This window comes from Macaca nemestrina, chromosome 20 (assembly GCF_043159975.1).
Source record: "Macaca nemestrina isolate mMacNem1 chromosome 20, mMacNem.hap1, whole genome shotgun sequence".
Taxonomy (NCBI): Eukaryota; Metazoa; Chordata; class Mammalia; order Primates; family Cercopithecidae; genus Macaca; species Macaca nemestrina.
The window spans coordinates 67,965,925-67,981,948 of NC_092144.1; the positions used below are offsets into that span (position 1 = coordinate 67,965,925).

At 48.6% G+C, this 16,024-nt stretch overlaps 1 protein-coding gene across 3 annotated transcripts; it reads right to left on the reverse strand.

Annotated features, from left to right (window-relative positions):
* Window positions 1–1,246: 1,246 nt before the first annotated feature.
* Window positions 1,247–7,701, reverse strand: LOC105488069 (zinc finger protein 256). Of its 3 annotated transcripts, XM_011751776.3 has the most exons (3): window positions 7,418–7,701; window positions 4,407–4,533; window positions 1,247–3,133 (listed from the first exon to the last, which is right to left on the reverse strand). In XM_011751776.3, the coding sequence occupies exons 1-3, from the start codon at window positions 7,448–7,450 to the stop codon at window positions 1,410–1,412; spliced, it is 1,884 nt and encodes a 627-aa protein (XP_011750078.2). In that variant the 5' UTR covers window positions 7,451–7,701; the 3' UTR covers window positions 1,247–1,409. The 3 variants fall into 3 exon arrangements, with proteins under 3 accessions (XP_011750078.2, XP_070944212.1, XP_011750077.2); XM_071088111.1 differs by lacking the exon at window positions 4,407–4,533; XM_011751775.2 differs by lacking the exon at window positions 7,418–7,701 and having other exon boundaries at window positions 4,407–5,979.
* Window positions 7,702–16,024: the final 8,323 nt, after the last annotated feature.

The following is a 16,024-nucleotide window of genomic DNA, read 5'->3' on the forward strand; positions in this document are numbered from 1 at the left end:
CAGATAAATGGATAAAGAAAATGTGGTTTATACACACAAAGGAATACTATTCAAAGAGCAGAATGAAATCCTGTCACCTGAGGCAACATGGACGGAAATGGAGGACACTATTTAAGAGAAATAAGCCAGGAACATAAACATGCACATTCCCACTCGTATGTGGAAGCTTAAAAAAAAAAAAAAAGTCACGTGCGCTGGCTCACGCGGGTAATCCCAGCACTCTGGGAGGTCAAGGCGGGTGGATCACCTGAGGTTGGGAGTTCAAGACCAGCCTGACCTACATGGAGAAACCATGTCTTTACTAAAAATATAAAATTAGCTGGGGTGGTGGCACATGCCTGTAATCCCAGCTACTCGGGAGGCTGAGGCAGGAGAATCGTTTGAACCCGGGAGGCAGAAATTGCGGTGAGCCAAGATTGTGCCATTGCACTCCAGCCTGGGCAAAAAGGGCAAAAGTCCGTCTCAAAAAAAAAAAAAAAAAAAGCCTGGGAGACAGGGGAAGACTGTCCCCCACCCCCACAAAACAAAAGTTGATCTCTTAGACGTAAAAAGTAGAGGCCGGGCGCGGTGGCTCACGCCTGTAATCCCAGCACTTTGGGAGGCCGAGGCGGGCGGATCACAAGGTCAGGAGATCGAGACCACGGTGAAACCCCGTCTCTACTAAAAATACAAAAAATTAGCCGGGCGCGGTTGTGGGCGCCTGTAGTCCCAGCTACTCGGGAGGCTGAGGCAGGAGAATGGCGTGAACCCGGGAGGCGGAGCTTGCAGTGAGCCGAGATCGCGCCACTGCACTCCAGCCTGGGCGACAGAGCCAGACTCCGTCTCAAAAAAAAAAAAAAAAAAAAAAAAAAAGAAGTAAAAAGTAGAACAGAGGATACTAGAGGCTGGGAAGGGTATTGGGTAGGCAGGAATAGACAAAGATTGGTTAAAGTCTACAAAATTACAACTAGACGAGTAAGTTCTAGTGTTCTATACCACTACCGGAGAACTAAAGTTAATAATATATAATTTCAGGTTGTTGGGAGAATGGCAATTGAGACTGAATGTTCCCAATATAAAGGAAAGACGAATGTTTGAGATGATGGATATGCTAATTACTCTGATCACTCTAAATTATAGGTATTAAAAAAACATCACTATGTACTCCAGGAACATGGACAATTATAATTTGTCCATTTAAAAATAAAGATTTTTTTTAAAAAGAAACCATTTGGTTTTATGTGTGGACATAAGAGAGACAAAGTAGTATGTACACATATAAATTTATTTGTATAAAACAAAATTCAGATAACATATACTAGATATAAAGCATGGTTATTGAAAATACATATTTATTTGTTTATTTACATCTATGAATTCTGCAGGGACAATTCTCAGTCCACAACAGCCCTATGTGTGTTACCTAACCTTTATCCCTTGTGAACATGCTGATGTTTTAGGAGGTTGGAGTTGAAGGTAAAAGATTTTCCACAGTCACTACACTCATAAGGCCTTTCCCCACTGTGAACTCGCTGGTGATTACTGAGGTTAGAGCTCTGGCTAAAGGATTTTCCACATTCACTGCATTCATAAGGCCTTTCTCCAGTGTGAACTCTTTGGTGTTTAACGAGGCTAGAGCGGTTACTAAAGGATTTCCAACACTCACTGCACTTATAAGGCCTTTCTCCGGTGTGACTTCTCCTATGTCTAATGAGACTGGAGCTCTGGCTAAAAAATTTCCCACATTCATTGCACTCATAAGGCCTTTCTCCAGTGTGAACTCTCTGGTGTTGAAGGAGTGTAGAGCTATGGGTAAATGATTTCCCACATTCCCCACATTCATAAGGCCTTGCTCCAGTATGAACTTTCCAGTGTGCGATGAGGTAGGATTTACAGGTAAAGGATTTTCCACATTCACTACACTCATATGGCCTTTCTCCTGTGTGAACTCTCTCATGTACAATGAGGTCAAATTTCCTGCTAAATAATTTTCCACATTCATGACATTCATGAGATCTTACTCCAGTATGAACTTTCTGGTGTTGGAAGAAACGAGATCTATAAGTAAACAATTTCCCACATTCACTACACTCATAAGGCCCTTCTCCAATGTGAAGTCTCCGGTGTTTAATGAGGTGACAGCTCTGGCTAAAGGATTTCCCACATTCACTGCACATATAAGGCTTTGTACCAGTGTGAACTCTCTGGTGTGTAATAAGGCTAGAACTATGGATAAAGGATTTCCCACATTCACTGCACTCATAAGGCCTCATTCCAGTATGAATTCTCTGGTGTGTAATGAGGCTGGAGCTATGGCTAAAGGATTTCCCACATTCACTGCACTTGTAAGGCCTTTCTCCAGTATGAACTCTCTGATGTATAAGAAGATCATACTTCCTGTTAAATAATTTTCCACATTCATCACATTGATGAGGTCTTACTCCAGTGTGAACTCTTCGGTGCGTAATAAGGCTCGAGCTTTGCCTATAGGATTTCCCACATTCCCCACATGTATAAGGCTTTTCTGAAGTGTGAACTCTCAAATGATCACTGAGGCTACAGCTTGTGCTAAAAGATTTCCCACATTCACTGCACATGTAAGATCTTTCCCTAATGAGATCTCCCTGGTGCTGAACACGTACATGTTTGTAGCTGAAAGCTTTCACACATTCTCCCCAGTTGTAATGATTTTTTACACTGTGAAAGGCCACTGCACTCTTGGTTCTGTTTGACTTCTTTCTGGTGTGAGTAGCCTGTTGCTGAAGAAATCTTGATCGCGCCAGGAAATCCTTCCCAACCTCCTTGCAAGTAAAGGGCTTCCCAGATACTTCAAATGTGCAGCTGTTCAAAAACATGTCTCTGCCCCCATTGCTTCTGAAGTGCTTCTGTCCAACATGCTGCTTCTGGTGCTGATGAAGGTATGCAGTAAATTGTAACTGTTTCCTACAGGCCCCATCTGTATACAGTTTCTGACCATGGTGTGTTCCCTGGTGCTCAAGCAAGTGCAAAATCTCTCTCAAGACTGGGCCACATATCTCACAGGGGTTGGTCTTCTGGGGAGAAGGAAGGGCCTTAGGAAGCCTAACCTGTGACACCCGCTGTGAAGAAGTGCTCTGCTGATAAGGTGCCTCCTCATCCCCTGCTCCACAACCACCTGAAAGAAAGAAAATGATGGTGAAGAGCATGCTGACTTTAGTGGCATGGGGGTAGCCCACAGACAAATGTGCATCCAACAAACCCAGGAACTGAGTCCATGGGGTTGTTTCCAGGACCAAGGTGTTGGGTTCAAGTTTAAGATGGGGCTGCCTAGCAGAACTGGGCCTCTAAAGATCACGGAACTGGGGAGGGCTCCTGAGTTAAAAAACACAGCCATGGGATGAGAAACATGGAGAAGAAGCAGGATACACAACTCATTCCTCTACAGCAATTTTCAGTGAGATCTGTTCTCCTGCTAACACGTGCATTGTGTACAGGTATGTGTCCTGGTCCAAGAAAATGTGACAACAAAATAGCAGCTGACATACGTGGACATTGGACACCTCATAACATACTATGTAGAGGCCAACACTGAAGAGCACTGCAGATAAGGCAGTGAGAAAAATGGGTGAGACATGGAGTCCAGAGATGTGGGGATTAACCCCAGGCTGCAAGTAAGAGACACAGAAACCAGGTATAGAGCTGACAAGCAGGCTAAGTGTCCAGAATGGGAAAGAAAAGGCAGTAATGAGGTTTGGCCCCAAATGTCATTAGCACCAAAATATTAGTCAAACAGGATATGTTTCTGGTATGATTTGGACATAACCCTGACAGAATGTCCTCCTTTAGGCGGTCCCTAGGGCCAGGATCCCTCTGAGTCCACCTTGCTGTGGGGAATCACAGCCATCCTCGGAACCATAGGGCCTGTTCACCTGACCCCTACGATCAAGAACATGGAACTTGGAATATGCAAGTACCCAAGACCAGCCCAGAATGACTCTGCATATGATAGCCCACAGGAAAAGAAAACAATACAAGGAGAAATTCAGAGGAGGATTTTGCAAGAGCCACTCATAGTCCACATAACTGCTGGCAGAGGCAGGCGTGAGGAAGTGTACCCTAGAGGAAGGAAGTAGAACCTGGGTCTCCAGGGCCTCCAGGAGCCTCAGATCTGGGCAATGCCACCTGGTCAGGGAGACGCAAACAAGGTGAGATCCATGAGGCTGACTATAAGAAGCCTGACTCTGAATCTTTCCACATGAAAGGGAAGCAGGTGTTGCCTGCTCACGGAGAAAAGCAGGCAACATGCAACCTCAGCCCTACCAACTGCAGCACCTACCCAGGAACAGGAAGCTGTGTCAAGGGTCCTCTTGTGAAGACATATCTGTCCCTGGGGAAAGGGTAAGAGCAAAGACTAGCTCGGGGAACAGAGGTGGGTGTGAGGACCTTACCCAGGGAGGTTGTAAGTGTCAAGTTCTCCAGCATCACATCATGGTACAGGCATTTCTGAGCCTCATCAAGGAGACCCCATTCCTTCCAGGAGAAGTACACAGCCACGTCCTCAAACGTCACAACGCCCTGCCAGGATGGGGACAGATGAAACCACAAACGGTTCCTCCTCTCAGGATCCATAATCCTTCCCCTCACACATTTACCCCATCCTCTCTCCAAGTTCCCCAACTCAGAGGAGAAAGCAGTCAACTGGTGCTGTCGTCTCCTAATGGGGCTCTTGGTCACCGGTTGCAGCCATCAGTAACAAGAGGCAGGTGAACAAATACATGTATCTAAGCTGTGGGCATGGCGTAAGGGCAACCACTCCTTCCTGACAAGCATTCCTCTGGTATCACCAAGGTCACGTAAGTCTCAGCGGGGGCACTGGGGCCATCAGGTACACTCCCTCTCCAAGTGCATATCATTCATTATACTGCATATACCTCAGGTCTCCACATCCCACTGCCATATGACCGTGACCACCACTACGTTCCATACCAAATCCTGGCCTCCCCACATGCTACCTGGGTGAAAGAGTGGATAACCTGGGCCGGGCAAAGTGGCTCATGCCTGTAATCCCAGCACTTTGGGAGGCTGAGGTGGGCAGATCACGAAGTCAGGAGATCGAGACCATCCTGGCTAACACGGTAAAACCCCATCTCTACTAAAAATATAAAAAATTAGCCAGGTGTGGTGGCACGGGGCTGTAGTACCAGTTACTCAGGAGGCGAGGCAGGAGAATCACTAGAACCCAGGAGGTGGAGAGGTGGAGGTTGCAGTGAGCCGAGATCATGCCACTGCACTCCAGCATGGGTGACGGACCAAGACTGAGTCACCCCACAAAAAAAAGAGAGTGGATAACCAACAGCCAAATACAGACACGTGACACTGGACAAATGAGATCAACAGTTTATTTATTTATTTATTTATTTTGAGACGGAGTCTCACTCTGTCGCTCAGGCTGGAGTGCAGTGGTAAGATCTCAGCTCACTGCAATCTCTGCCTCCCTGGTTCACGCCATGGCCCTATTCAACTTCTGTGCTGCACTTACCATCCCCTTGGCAGTCACTATACACCTAAAGCTCATTTAAATCCCAGCCTCACTGGTCGCTCATCTCACACACAATGACTCTCACAAATGACCACGTGACATTAATTTAATATTCAAGCCTGAATGAAACACCCAGGCCCCATCAAGTTATCACAAAATCCTGGATACCTACAAAGTGGTGAATAAGCACAAGTTCTGTCCTGAATGGCCTATGCATTTGCATCTGTCTCATGTCCATTCTTCTCCTGGGAGCCCTGGCCCCTGCCAAACTACACTGTCTTTTTCATACCCTGCCTTCATGACCACTTACTCCATCATCCTCCTCCCCATCTTGGCCCACTAACAGCTTTACAACCAAAATCTAGAGCTTGCCCCGCCTGTGACCCACAGCTCACTCACCTCGGTGCACACAACAGCCACATCTTGAATATCTGCACCCTGAACTACTGTTTTGTTTTGTTTTGTTTTGTTTTTGAGACGGAGTCCCGCTCTGTCGCCCAGGCTGGAGTGCAATGGCGTGATTTCAGCTCACTGCAAGCTCCACCTCCCGGGTTCACGCCATTCTCCTGCCTCAGCCTCCCTAGTAGGTGGGACTACAGGCGCCCGCCACCATGCCTGGTTAATTTTTCTATTTTTAGTAGAGATGGTGTTTCACCGTGTTAGCCAGGATGGTCTCGATCTTCTGATCCACTTGCCTCAGGCTCCCAAAGTGCTGGGATTACAAGCGTGAGCCATCGCGCCTGGTCACTACTCCCTAGATTTCAAGACCTGCGTGTTCACCTGCCCACTTAACGCCTGCATTTAGTAGGCTCTGAAAGATGTGACTCTTAGCATGACCCAAATAAACCTGATATCCCTAGTGAATATTACTCCTATTGCCAATTTGTTCATCTTAGTTGATGAAACTTCTTTCCCTACAGCTACTAATACCAAAAACCCGGGGGTCTTCTTGGAATCCTCGGTTTCACTCCCTCACCACCTACATTATGTAATTTAGTTGTCCCTTTTGAAACCGCGCATCCAGAATCTAACCACATCTCCTAAACCACGATCCTGGGCCAGTAACCCTCACTTGGACTAGTCTACCCTGATTTTTCTTCCTCCTTCCTCAACCCCACAGTTTGTGCCCCACTGTGCACACAGATGAAGCCTGTGAAGACCTTGGTAATAACTTTTTGATTCACACTTGCTATTACCTCCTGAAAACACACTCAACTTCTCAGGCAGCCACTGCAGTCCTGACACCTATCCTCCTGTTCTTTGCTTCCCACCAGAAAGCAAGGAGACTTGTGGCTTCACAAATGCTTCCAGCTCCGTACTGCACCTAAGCATTTGCACATCTTGTACCTTTCTGGAAAAACCTTCCACACCTGTTCATATTGGCTGCCAGAAATTGGAACAACTCTATATACAGACTAACATGGACATAGAACCCTGGGCTTGGGGTTCACCCAATGTCTTCAGAACTAAGGGCTGGGGGAATGACACTCCGCAACCCAGAGAACCTGTGGATGGGAGTTAAGGCTAGTGAGAGACTGGAAAACCCTCCCCTTCCTGGCGTAGGTTTCATAAACCCCTCTACAGCCAAGGGAAACGTGGAAAGAGCCAGGCCTCAGAGAAGGGCATCCATGGCGGTATTAAATGGGCTCAGGCCTCCCTGAAGCCCCATGCCTGGCCTCGGAGCCGGGTGCCCTCGCACTAGCTGTGTCACCTCTGTGCCCCAGGGCTCGGTGGCGCCTCTCATCAGGGACCCGTTGCAGTCACGCCCTCCCTTTCCTAGCACACCAGGTGTTGGAAACGGGCGCCCCTCCGGCGAGCCCCCATGTCCTGTCCTGGGCTGCAAGGCCGCGACCAGGCGCCCTCGGGGTGCTACGACTCGCGTGGGGAGGTCGGGGAAGGTCCGGAGGATGCGGCACTTACCTGGGCCGGGGCCGTCAGCTCAGCCGCCGCCATCGGACTCTGTGGGCGGAGGGGGACAAGAGAGGAAGTCCTTATTCCGGGCCGGGCCGGGCGCCGCCGAACCTCAGCTTCGCCTCTGTGCAGCGAGGAAGACTGCTTTTGCGCCTTCTCAGTCAGTCACGGATGATGCTGACTCATCGCTCCGCTGCTTTCTACCAAGGAAAGAGTCCGGACAAATGCCAAAACGACCGCCACGAAGAGGACGACGAAGTCCCGCCGCGACCGCGCGTGCGCTTACGGAAGCGCCACCTTTCGGAGGCCTCATTGGCTGAAGGTCGCCGTCGCCCAACGCAGGCCATTCTGGGTAATGTTGTAGGCACTGCGGGAGAATGAGGGTCGCCTCCACCTCCTTCCGGAAGTAAAGGCCAAACCTCTGTAGGGGGCGCTGGGAAATGGACACTCCAGATTGGGGCGGAGGCGGGGCTTCGCTCTTTCTTAAAGGAGACGTATCCAGGTTTCTACCGATTGCTGTCTGAGAGTGTTTATTTGTTTGAAGACGTGTCATTTCATGTGTTCCCAGAGGCACATATCCAAATGCACATATTATTACATACAGTCAATCAGTCACAAAATATATCCACTGGAAGAGAAAGCAAATAAAAATGACTATGTTGCGGCCGGGCGCGGTGGCTCAGGCCTGTAATCCCAGCACTTCGGGGGGCCGAGGCGGGCGGATCGCGAGTTGAGGATATCGAGACCATCCTGCCTAACACAGCGAAACGCCGTCTCTAAAATACAAAAAATACCAAAAAAAAAAAAAAAAAAAAAAAAAAAAAAATTAGCTGGGTGTGGTGGCGGGAGCCTGTAGTCCCAGCTACTCCGTTGGCTGAGGCAGGAGAATGGTGTGAACCTGGGAGGGGGAGCTTGCAGTAAGCTGAGATCACGCCACCGCACTCCAGCCTGGGGGACAGAGCGAGACTCTGTCTCAAAAAAGAAAAAAAAAGAAAATAATGTTGTAATTCAAACGCATGCACTCAAGCCCTGGAGTCAGTTTTCTCAGTCTCTATATGTTTGATTAGGGACAAGAAAAAAAAACACTTCACACAGGTTCATGACAAAGAGGGTGAAAGTGGGATACGGAAGCACCCTGTAGCAGCAGGACATAAGCAGATCCCTGTCTCCCGGCCCCACAGAAAATAACTCTCATGCGTGTATAGTTAAACATTGTGTCCAATTTACTAAGCAACACTTGTATGCATCTAATCTCACTTTCTCTACGTCTTTTTATTCACTTCCTTTTGATAATTTGACATCAAGCTCAGAAAGAGAACAACAAAAGGAATGCTATTTTGAAAAGCACGATGGCGAGCCAGAGCATTCACAGGTGGAACAAAGGGTGCTCTGAATCTCAAATGTAGGGAGTATCTTAAATTCAACATCTCTTCTCATCGCTGAAATGATTATCTTTGCCCCCATCAGTTTCGCTCTTGTTGCCCAGACTGGAGTGCAATGGTGCGATCTTGGCTCACGGCAACCTCTGTCTCCCGCGTTCAAGCGATTCTCCTGCCTCAGCTTCCCAAGAAGCTGGGATTACAGGCGCCCGCCACCATGCCCGGCTAATTTTTTTTTTTTTTTTTTTTTTTTTTTTGTATTTGTATTTTTAGTAGAGACGGAGTTTCACCATATTGGCCAGGCTGGTCTCGAACTCCTGACCTCAGGTGATCCACCCGCCTCGGCCTCCCAAAGTGCTGGGATTACAGGCGTGAGTCACTGCGCCCGGCACTTTGCCCCCATTATTATAGGGCTGTTATGCTTAAAAAATTGATATGATCTCAGGAAAAGAATTGTAAAATACAAATTACAGAAAGCTACTAATAATGGGTGTCGATTCGCCAGCCAGAAACCTCTGTAGTCGCGCCTCTGCTTGAGTTTTGCTCACACCCGCTGGGCTTGTTCCACCCACTCGGCCCAGTAGGCTGCATCTGGATCCCACAGCTACCAAGGGTGAGCCAGGCGCGGAGCCGCAAGGGGTGTGTGAACGAGCAAGTGAAGGGTTCGGCCACTGCCCACAGCCAGGCACGCTGGCTGCTGCGGTGGGGCGGGCAGCTCCATGCGCTGGCACAGGCGCCGGCTCCTTGTAAGGCTGCAGCTGGACCAGACATACTGCAGGCGGCTTCTGCTGCAGGCACCAGCATCCAGACGAGAGAAAAGTGGTGGCGCTGGAAAGCTCGGAGACACCATGAACAGCAGAGCCCCAAAGAGGGTGTTGCAGCGTGTCACAGCCCTGGCTCCGGAGTCTCGAGTCTGGGCTCCCGGAAGAGCCACAGCTCTTCTCTCCTTCCCGTCGCCTGCGGCCTGGCAAGCGGGGAGGTGTGTTTTGGGAGGGGTGTGTTTTCAGCTTGTTTGTGATGTATCTCTTTTAGTCCCGCCGCCCTGCTCTGGCCGGCTGCTGCTTCCCGTCGTCCGGGGCAGCCACCCAGTGCTGGCTGAGGGCAGGAGGGCTACAGTGTAACAGCTCTGGCTCGGGGAATCCCAAAGTCTGGGCCCCCAGAAGAGTCGCCATTTTTCACTCATGCAGCCCAGGAACATGGCTACTCAGCCAGGAATGTGTTACAGCCCCTTTCTCTCCTGCTGTTCGTTGGGTCCTAAGTTCTTGTCCCCCAAGTTCTTATCCCACGTCCAGAAAGAATGAGGTTATGCAGACAACTGGATGGTGAGCAAGGCAGAGAAGGGCTTTACTGGACGACCCAACAGCCCTCAGTGGAGAGGAAACCTGAAGTGAGTAGCTTACACCTGCAAAGAAAGAGTCTCCAGAGTCTGAGTCTGGCTCAGTCTAGTGTTTTTTATGGGCTCAGAATGGAGACAGTGTGTACTGATTGGTCCATGGGTGGGAGGAAGTGCATGCTGATTGGCCCACAGTCAGCCATGGGCAGGCCTGGGAAAAGCACCATCCCATTGGCCGAAAGGCATCAAGGAACTTCTCTCTGTGGATCACAGACTCCACCTGGAACTGGCAGCGTGGCTTCCAGGCTTCAGACCATCCGTGGCTTGAAGGTGGGGTTTCACAGAAAACCCACCCCTTCCCACCTAGGAACCTGTCTGCCTCTCATGGCCATCAACATGCTGTCCATGACGCCCAGGCTGTCCATGCTGAAGGTCGCCTGCAGGCCCGCCCCGAGCCACCCTCAGTGCCCCCGGCCTCCTTCCCCTGTCCTTGGTGCCCAAAGTGTCAGCCTCAGAAGCAGTTTCTGGAGCAGGTCGAAGTGGTGGGGGGCTGGCATGTCATCACTGCCCCGAGTGCACACACATTTGGCCGGGTCGTGATAGCTCCCAGGCTTGGCTATCTTGACACGTCCACAACTTTGCTCTGCCATGGAGCAGGTGCGAGAGTGGGGAGAGGCCAGGGAGTGGGAGCGGGCACTTTTGGGCCTGTGGAGAAAGGGTGCGTCCCAGGTCCCCAAGAGTGCAGGGACGCCCTGTCTGGAGCCGCGACTAGGTGGCTGCAGCTGCGCCTGGAAGCACAGGGCTCCCGTCCTGACAACTCAGTACAGCTCGGGGCTGGGATCCCACTGGGATCACCTGTTTCCAGCCCCCATGGGCTCCACGGACCATGCAGCCCTGGCTGTGCCTCCCCATTTGCAGCGGGCATCATCACAGCGGCCCCTCCAGATCAGCCACTGCTACCATTATAATGACTATGTGGTCATTCAAAAATGGTGGCAGAATCGTGTTTGGGAAGTATCAGCTGGTGAAAAAAGTGAAGGTCTCACAGAACTTTTTTGGTTTGGTTTGGTTTGGTTTGTTATTGTTTTTTTGCTTTTTTTTTTTTTTTTGAGACGGAGTTTTGCTCAAAACAGAGTTTTTGAGTCCAAGGATGTGAACTTGGACTGGGAGGTGTGCAGGAGGGGTGCTGAGTACTAGGTCTGCATGTCTTGTTCTGGTGGATGTCTCAAGCCATGGTCCACCTGGAGTGTGGGCTAGCTGCATTTCAATAATGGCCCGGTGGTTGACTAACTGCCTTGAAGTAATCTCTGAAATTTCACAGATAGGTCCATATGCCTACCAAGTCTGTCTCAAGATTATCCCCAGGAACTTCTGAGTAAGCACATAATTAGATACTAGCATACAATTGGACAAATGTGCATGGTCTAAGGGAGTGTATGGTGAGAAGTGGTGGACATGGTGTTTCAAAGAAAGTACATTTCAAGGCTGTATTTTAAGATTAACAAGAAGAAAAGATTCTGTGGTAAGGTTCAAGGTTATATCGCAAGACTAGGGAAAAATTAGAAAAAGGAAAAAAACTTTTTTTTTTTTTTGAGACGGAGTCTCACGCTGTTGCCCAGGCTGGAGTGCAGTGGCGCGATCTCGGCTCACTGCAAGCTCCGCCTCCCGGGTTCCCGCCATTCTCCTGCCTCAGCCTCCTGAGTAGCTGGGACTACAGGCGCCCGCCACCGCGCCCGGCTAATTTTTTGTATTTTTAGTAGAGACGGGGTTTCACTGTGGTCTCGATCTCCTGACCTTGTGATCCGCCCGCCTCGGCCTCCCAAAGTGCTGGGATTACAGGCTTGAGCCACCGCGCCCGGCCCGGAAAAAAACTTTTAAAGTGCATTTTCAGGCTAGACTGTTCAGTTACAAAACTAGTTTTAGAGTTGCAGTGTGTCCTTTCAGTAGCCATGAAATAAAACTTGTTTCAGGTTACAGCAGGGAGTTTCAGCAGCCAGGCTTCCAGAGAATTACATTCTTGGATCAGTGTTACATGCCCTGAATGCTTTTCTTCCCACAGCTGTTTCAACTCTGTTTTAGGTGGGTATGACAAGAAGGACCCAATTCATATGATCAACTTTCGCACAATTAACAGGGATCCCTTCTAAATCTGCTAAATCTGCAGGATTTTTGAGCTGCAACTGGGGGAAAAAACGCACCAAATCTCAAATCAACACGTTTGTTTTCCTAATACAAAATAAAATGTTGTTTTCTATTATATATGTACTATCATAAAGTAGGATGTGAAAAATCTTTGTCAGAGACATGGAGGACATTTCCATGTGTATTAAAAAGCAAAGAAGCGGCCGGGCGCGGTGGCTCAAGCCTGTAATCCCAGCACTTTGGGAGGCCGAGATGGGCGGATCACGAGGTCAGGAGATCGAGACCATCCTGGGTAACACGGTGAAACCCCGTCTCTACTAAGAAATACAAAAACTAGCCGGGTGAGGTGGCAGCGCCTGTAGTCCCAGCTACTCGGGAAGCTGAGGCCGGAGAATGGCGTGAACCCGGGAGGCGGAGCTTGCAGTGAGCTGAGATCCGGCCACTGTACTCCAGCCTGGGCTACAGAGCGAGACTCCGTCTCAAAAAAAAAAAAAAAAAAAAACAGTTGTTTTCTATTATATATGTACTATCATAAAGTAGGATGTGAAAAATCTTTGTCAGAGACATGGAGGACATTTCCATGTGTATTAAAAAGCAAAGAAGCGGCCGGGCGCGGTGGCTCAAGCCTGTAATCCCAGCACTTTGGGAGGCCGAGATGGGCAGATCACGAGGTCAGGAGATCGAGACCATCCTGGGTAACACGGTGAAACCCCGTCTCTACTAAGAAATACAAAAAATAGCCGGGCGAGGTGGCAGCGCCTGTAGTCCCAGCTACTTTGGAGGCTGAGGCAGGAGAATGGCGTGAACCCGGGAGGCGGAGCTTGCAGTGAGCTGAGATCTGGCCACTGCACTCCAGCCTGGGCTACAGAGCGAGACTCCGTCTCAAAAAAAAAAAAAAAAAAAAAGCAAAGAAGCCATTCTGAAAAGGCTACACAGTGTGATTCCAGCTCTATGACTTTCTTTTCTTTTCTTTTTCTTTTTTTTTTTTTTTTTTTTTGAGACAAGGTCTCACTCTGTCACCCAGGCTGGAGTGCAGTGGTGCAGTCACGGCTCAGTACAACCTCAACCACCTGAGCTCAAGCAATCCTTCCATCTCAGCCTCCAGAGTAGCTGGGACTACAGGTGCACACTATACCTGGCTAAGTTTTGTATTTTTTTGTAGAGATGGGGGTCTCGCTATGTTGCCCAGGCTGGTATCGAACTCCTGAGTTCAAGTGATCTGCCTGCTTCAGACTCCCAAAGTGCTGGGATTACAGGTGTGACCCACTGCACCTCGCCATTTCCCTTATTTATATTTATAGCTCACACTTCCCCAGATGGGATCCATTTGCTGTGTCAGCCTGTCCAGCTGGTTGTGTAATCGGCCTTTCAGACTAGACTTGTCCAAAGGTTATCCCAAACCCCTGCTCCCGGATCTGCAGCCCCAGAGTCACCCCCTCAGCAGTGGCAGCTCAGACCTTCTGGTTCCTCAGTAGACAACCCAATAATCATGCTTCACTCCTTTCCTGCCCACGTGGAGCCTGTGAGCAAGTTGTCTTCTGCTTTCCAGGGACAAGAATCTAATATTTTTCCGCACTGCATGTGTTAACAACATTGATCCAGCTAGAGTCTTTTTTGACTCACGGAGGCCTCATGTGCAATCTTTCAGCAAAGCTTGTCCTAGACTCAAAATTCAACCAGAATGGAATTGGTTGTCATCAATACATACGTGATAGCCATGGACCACACTACCATCATCTCACACCTGCTTTCTTACAATTGTCTCTAAATGGTCTTCCTCTTCCATTCCTCATTCACCATTGTCTATTCTCCAAGCACAAGCCAGAAGGACGTGTTTCAATCCCCAGTCCAGTCTGGTCACTTCCCTTTCCAAACTCTCCAGTGCCTTCTCCTCCCTGAGTTAAGCCTTAGCTCTCACAGTGGCTTCCATGACCCTACAAGGCTTTGTCTGGACCCAACACTCAATTTTTGTTCTCCTAGAACTTCATACCCATCTCACCACTTGGGCCACAATGGCACCATAATGTTTCCATTATATCTTGAATAGGGGCTGGGTAAAATGAGACAGACCTGCTGGGCTGCGTTCCCAGGAGGTTAGGCATTCCATGTCACCAGAAGTTGTTAGTTAAGGGAACAGGTTAATCATGTTTTCCAGACAGACTCAGGACTTAACCAACCCAGAAATTAATGGACCCAGGAAATGTCCTGATGTGTCAATATCTTAAGAACAAAAGCATTCTTAGTTTAAGAATAAGTTTCACTTTAGGCTGGACGTGGTGGTTCACGCCTGTAATTGCAGCACTTTGGCAGGCCAAGGCAGGTGGATCACGAGGTCAACACATCAAGACCATCCTGGCCAACATGGTGAAACCCCGTCACTACTAAAAATACAAAAAATTAGTTGGGCGTGGTGGCGCATGCCTGTAGTCCCAGCTACTTGGGAGGCTGAGCCAAGAAGATCACTTGAACCCGGGAGATGGAGGTTGCAGTGAGCCGAGATCGCACCACTGCACTCCAGCCTGGTGACAGAGCAAGACTCCATCTCAAAAAAAAAAAAAAAAAGAAAGAAAAGAAGTAAAGAAGTTTCATTTTAATATTAATAATAGAGATTGTTGTGGAAGACAGTAGTTACACAACGATTAACAATCCTTTGTCAGGAACTCTTGTGGTAGAGCACACCTCCCGTATGATCTTTTACTTTGTTGTCTTATATATAAACAAGCACCGCACCTAAGGTGGGCATGTTCCTCCTCTTACTTCTGGGAATGCCCTGCTCTGTCTGAAGTAGCCATCCTTTGATTCCTTTACTTTCTCAATAAATTTACTTTCACTTTACACTGTGGACTTGCTCTGAATTATTTCTTGAATGAGATCCAAGAACCCCGTCTTGGGGCCTGGATCAGGACCCTTTTCTGGTAACAACTTCAGATCTCTCTGCCCCAACTGTTTTCCTCTCAAATAGCTGCGTGGAGTGTTTGCTACCTGCTCCTTTCAAGTCACTGGCTAAATGTCACTTTACTATAGCCCTTTCAGATTCCCCTGTATTGGTCCGTCCTCACTCTGCTAATACATACCCAAGATTGCGGTAATTTATAAAGGAAAGAGGTTTAATTGGAAGGTGGAAACAACACAAATTTCCATTAACCAATAAGTGGATAAGCAAAATGTGGTCTATCTGTACAATTAAATATTTTTCAGCAACAGAAAAGAATGAAGTCACTCTGAGAGGCCGAGGTGGGAGGATCACGAGGTCAAGGGATTGAGGCCATCCTGGACAACATGGTGAAACCCTGTCTCTACTAAAAATACAAAAATTAGCCAGGCGTGGTGGCGGGCGCCTGTAATCCCAGCTACTCACAAGACTGAGGCAGGAGAATGGCTTGAACCCAGGAGGCGGAGGTTGCAGTGAGCCGAGATCGCACTACTGCACTCCAGTCAGGGCGACAGAGCAAGACTCCATCTTAAAAAAAAAAAAAAAAAAAAAAAAGAACATTAGTGTGCAGGTTTTTGTGTGTACATATGTTTTCAATTCTCTTGCATGTATACCTAGGAGTGGAATTGCTGGGTCGTAAGTAACTCTGTGTTTAACTTTCTGAGGAACCGTCAGATTGTTTTCCAAAGCAGCTGCACCATTTCACTCAATCTTGCCTCTTTGCATTCCCACAGCCCTTGGTGTCCACTTGCTACCTCTGGCTGTTGTTTCTTAGCTCCTTGCCTGTGGGCCTGTTTCCCTTGAGAGAGCTGGAACCTGACAGCGATGAG

What these genes read in the sequence shown, in the direction of transcription:
- LOC105488069 (XM_011751775.2), bottom strand. Translation starts at nt 4,587, where the DNA reads ATGGATCCTGAGAGGAGGAACCGTTTGTGGTTTCATCTGTCCCCATCC. An exon ending in GACACTTACAACCTCCCTGG is followed by an intron (nt 3,134 to 4,406) that starts GTAAGGTCCTCA and finishes TCTTTCTTTCAG; the next exon opens with GTGGTTGTGGAGCAGGGGAT.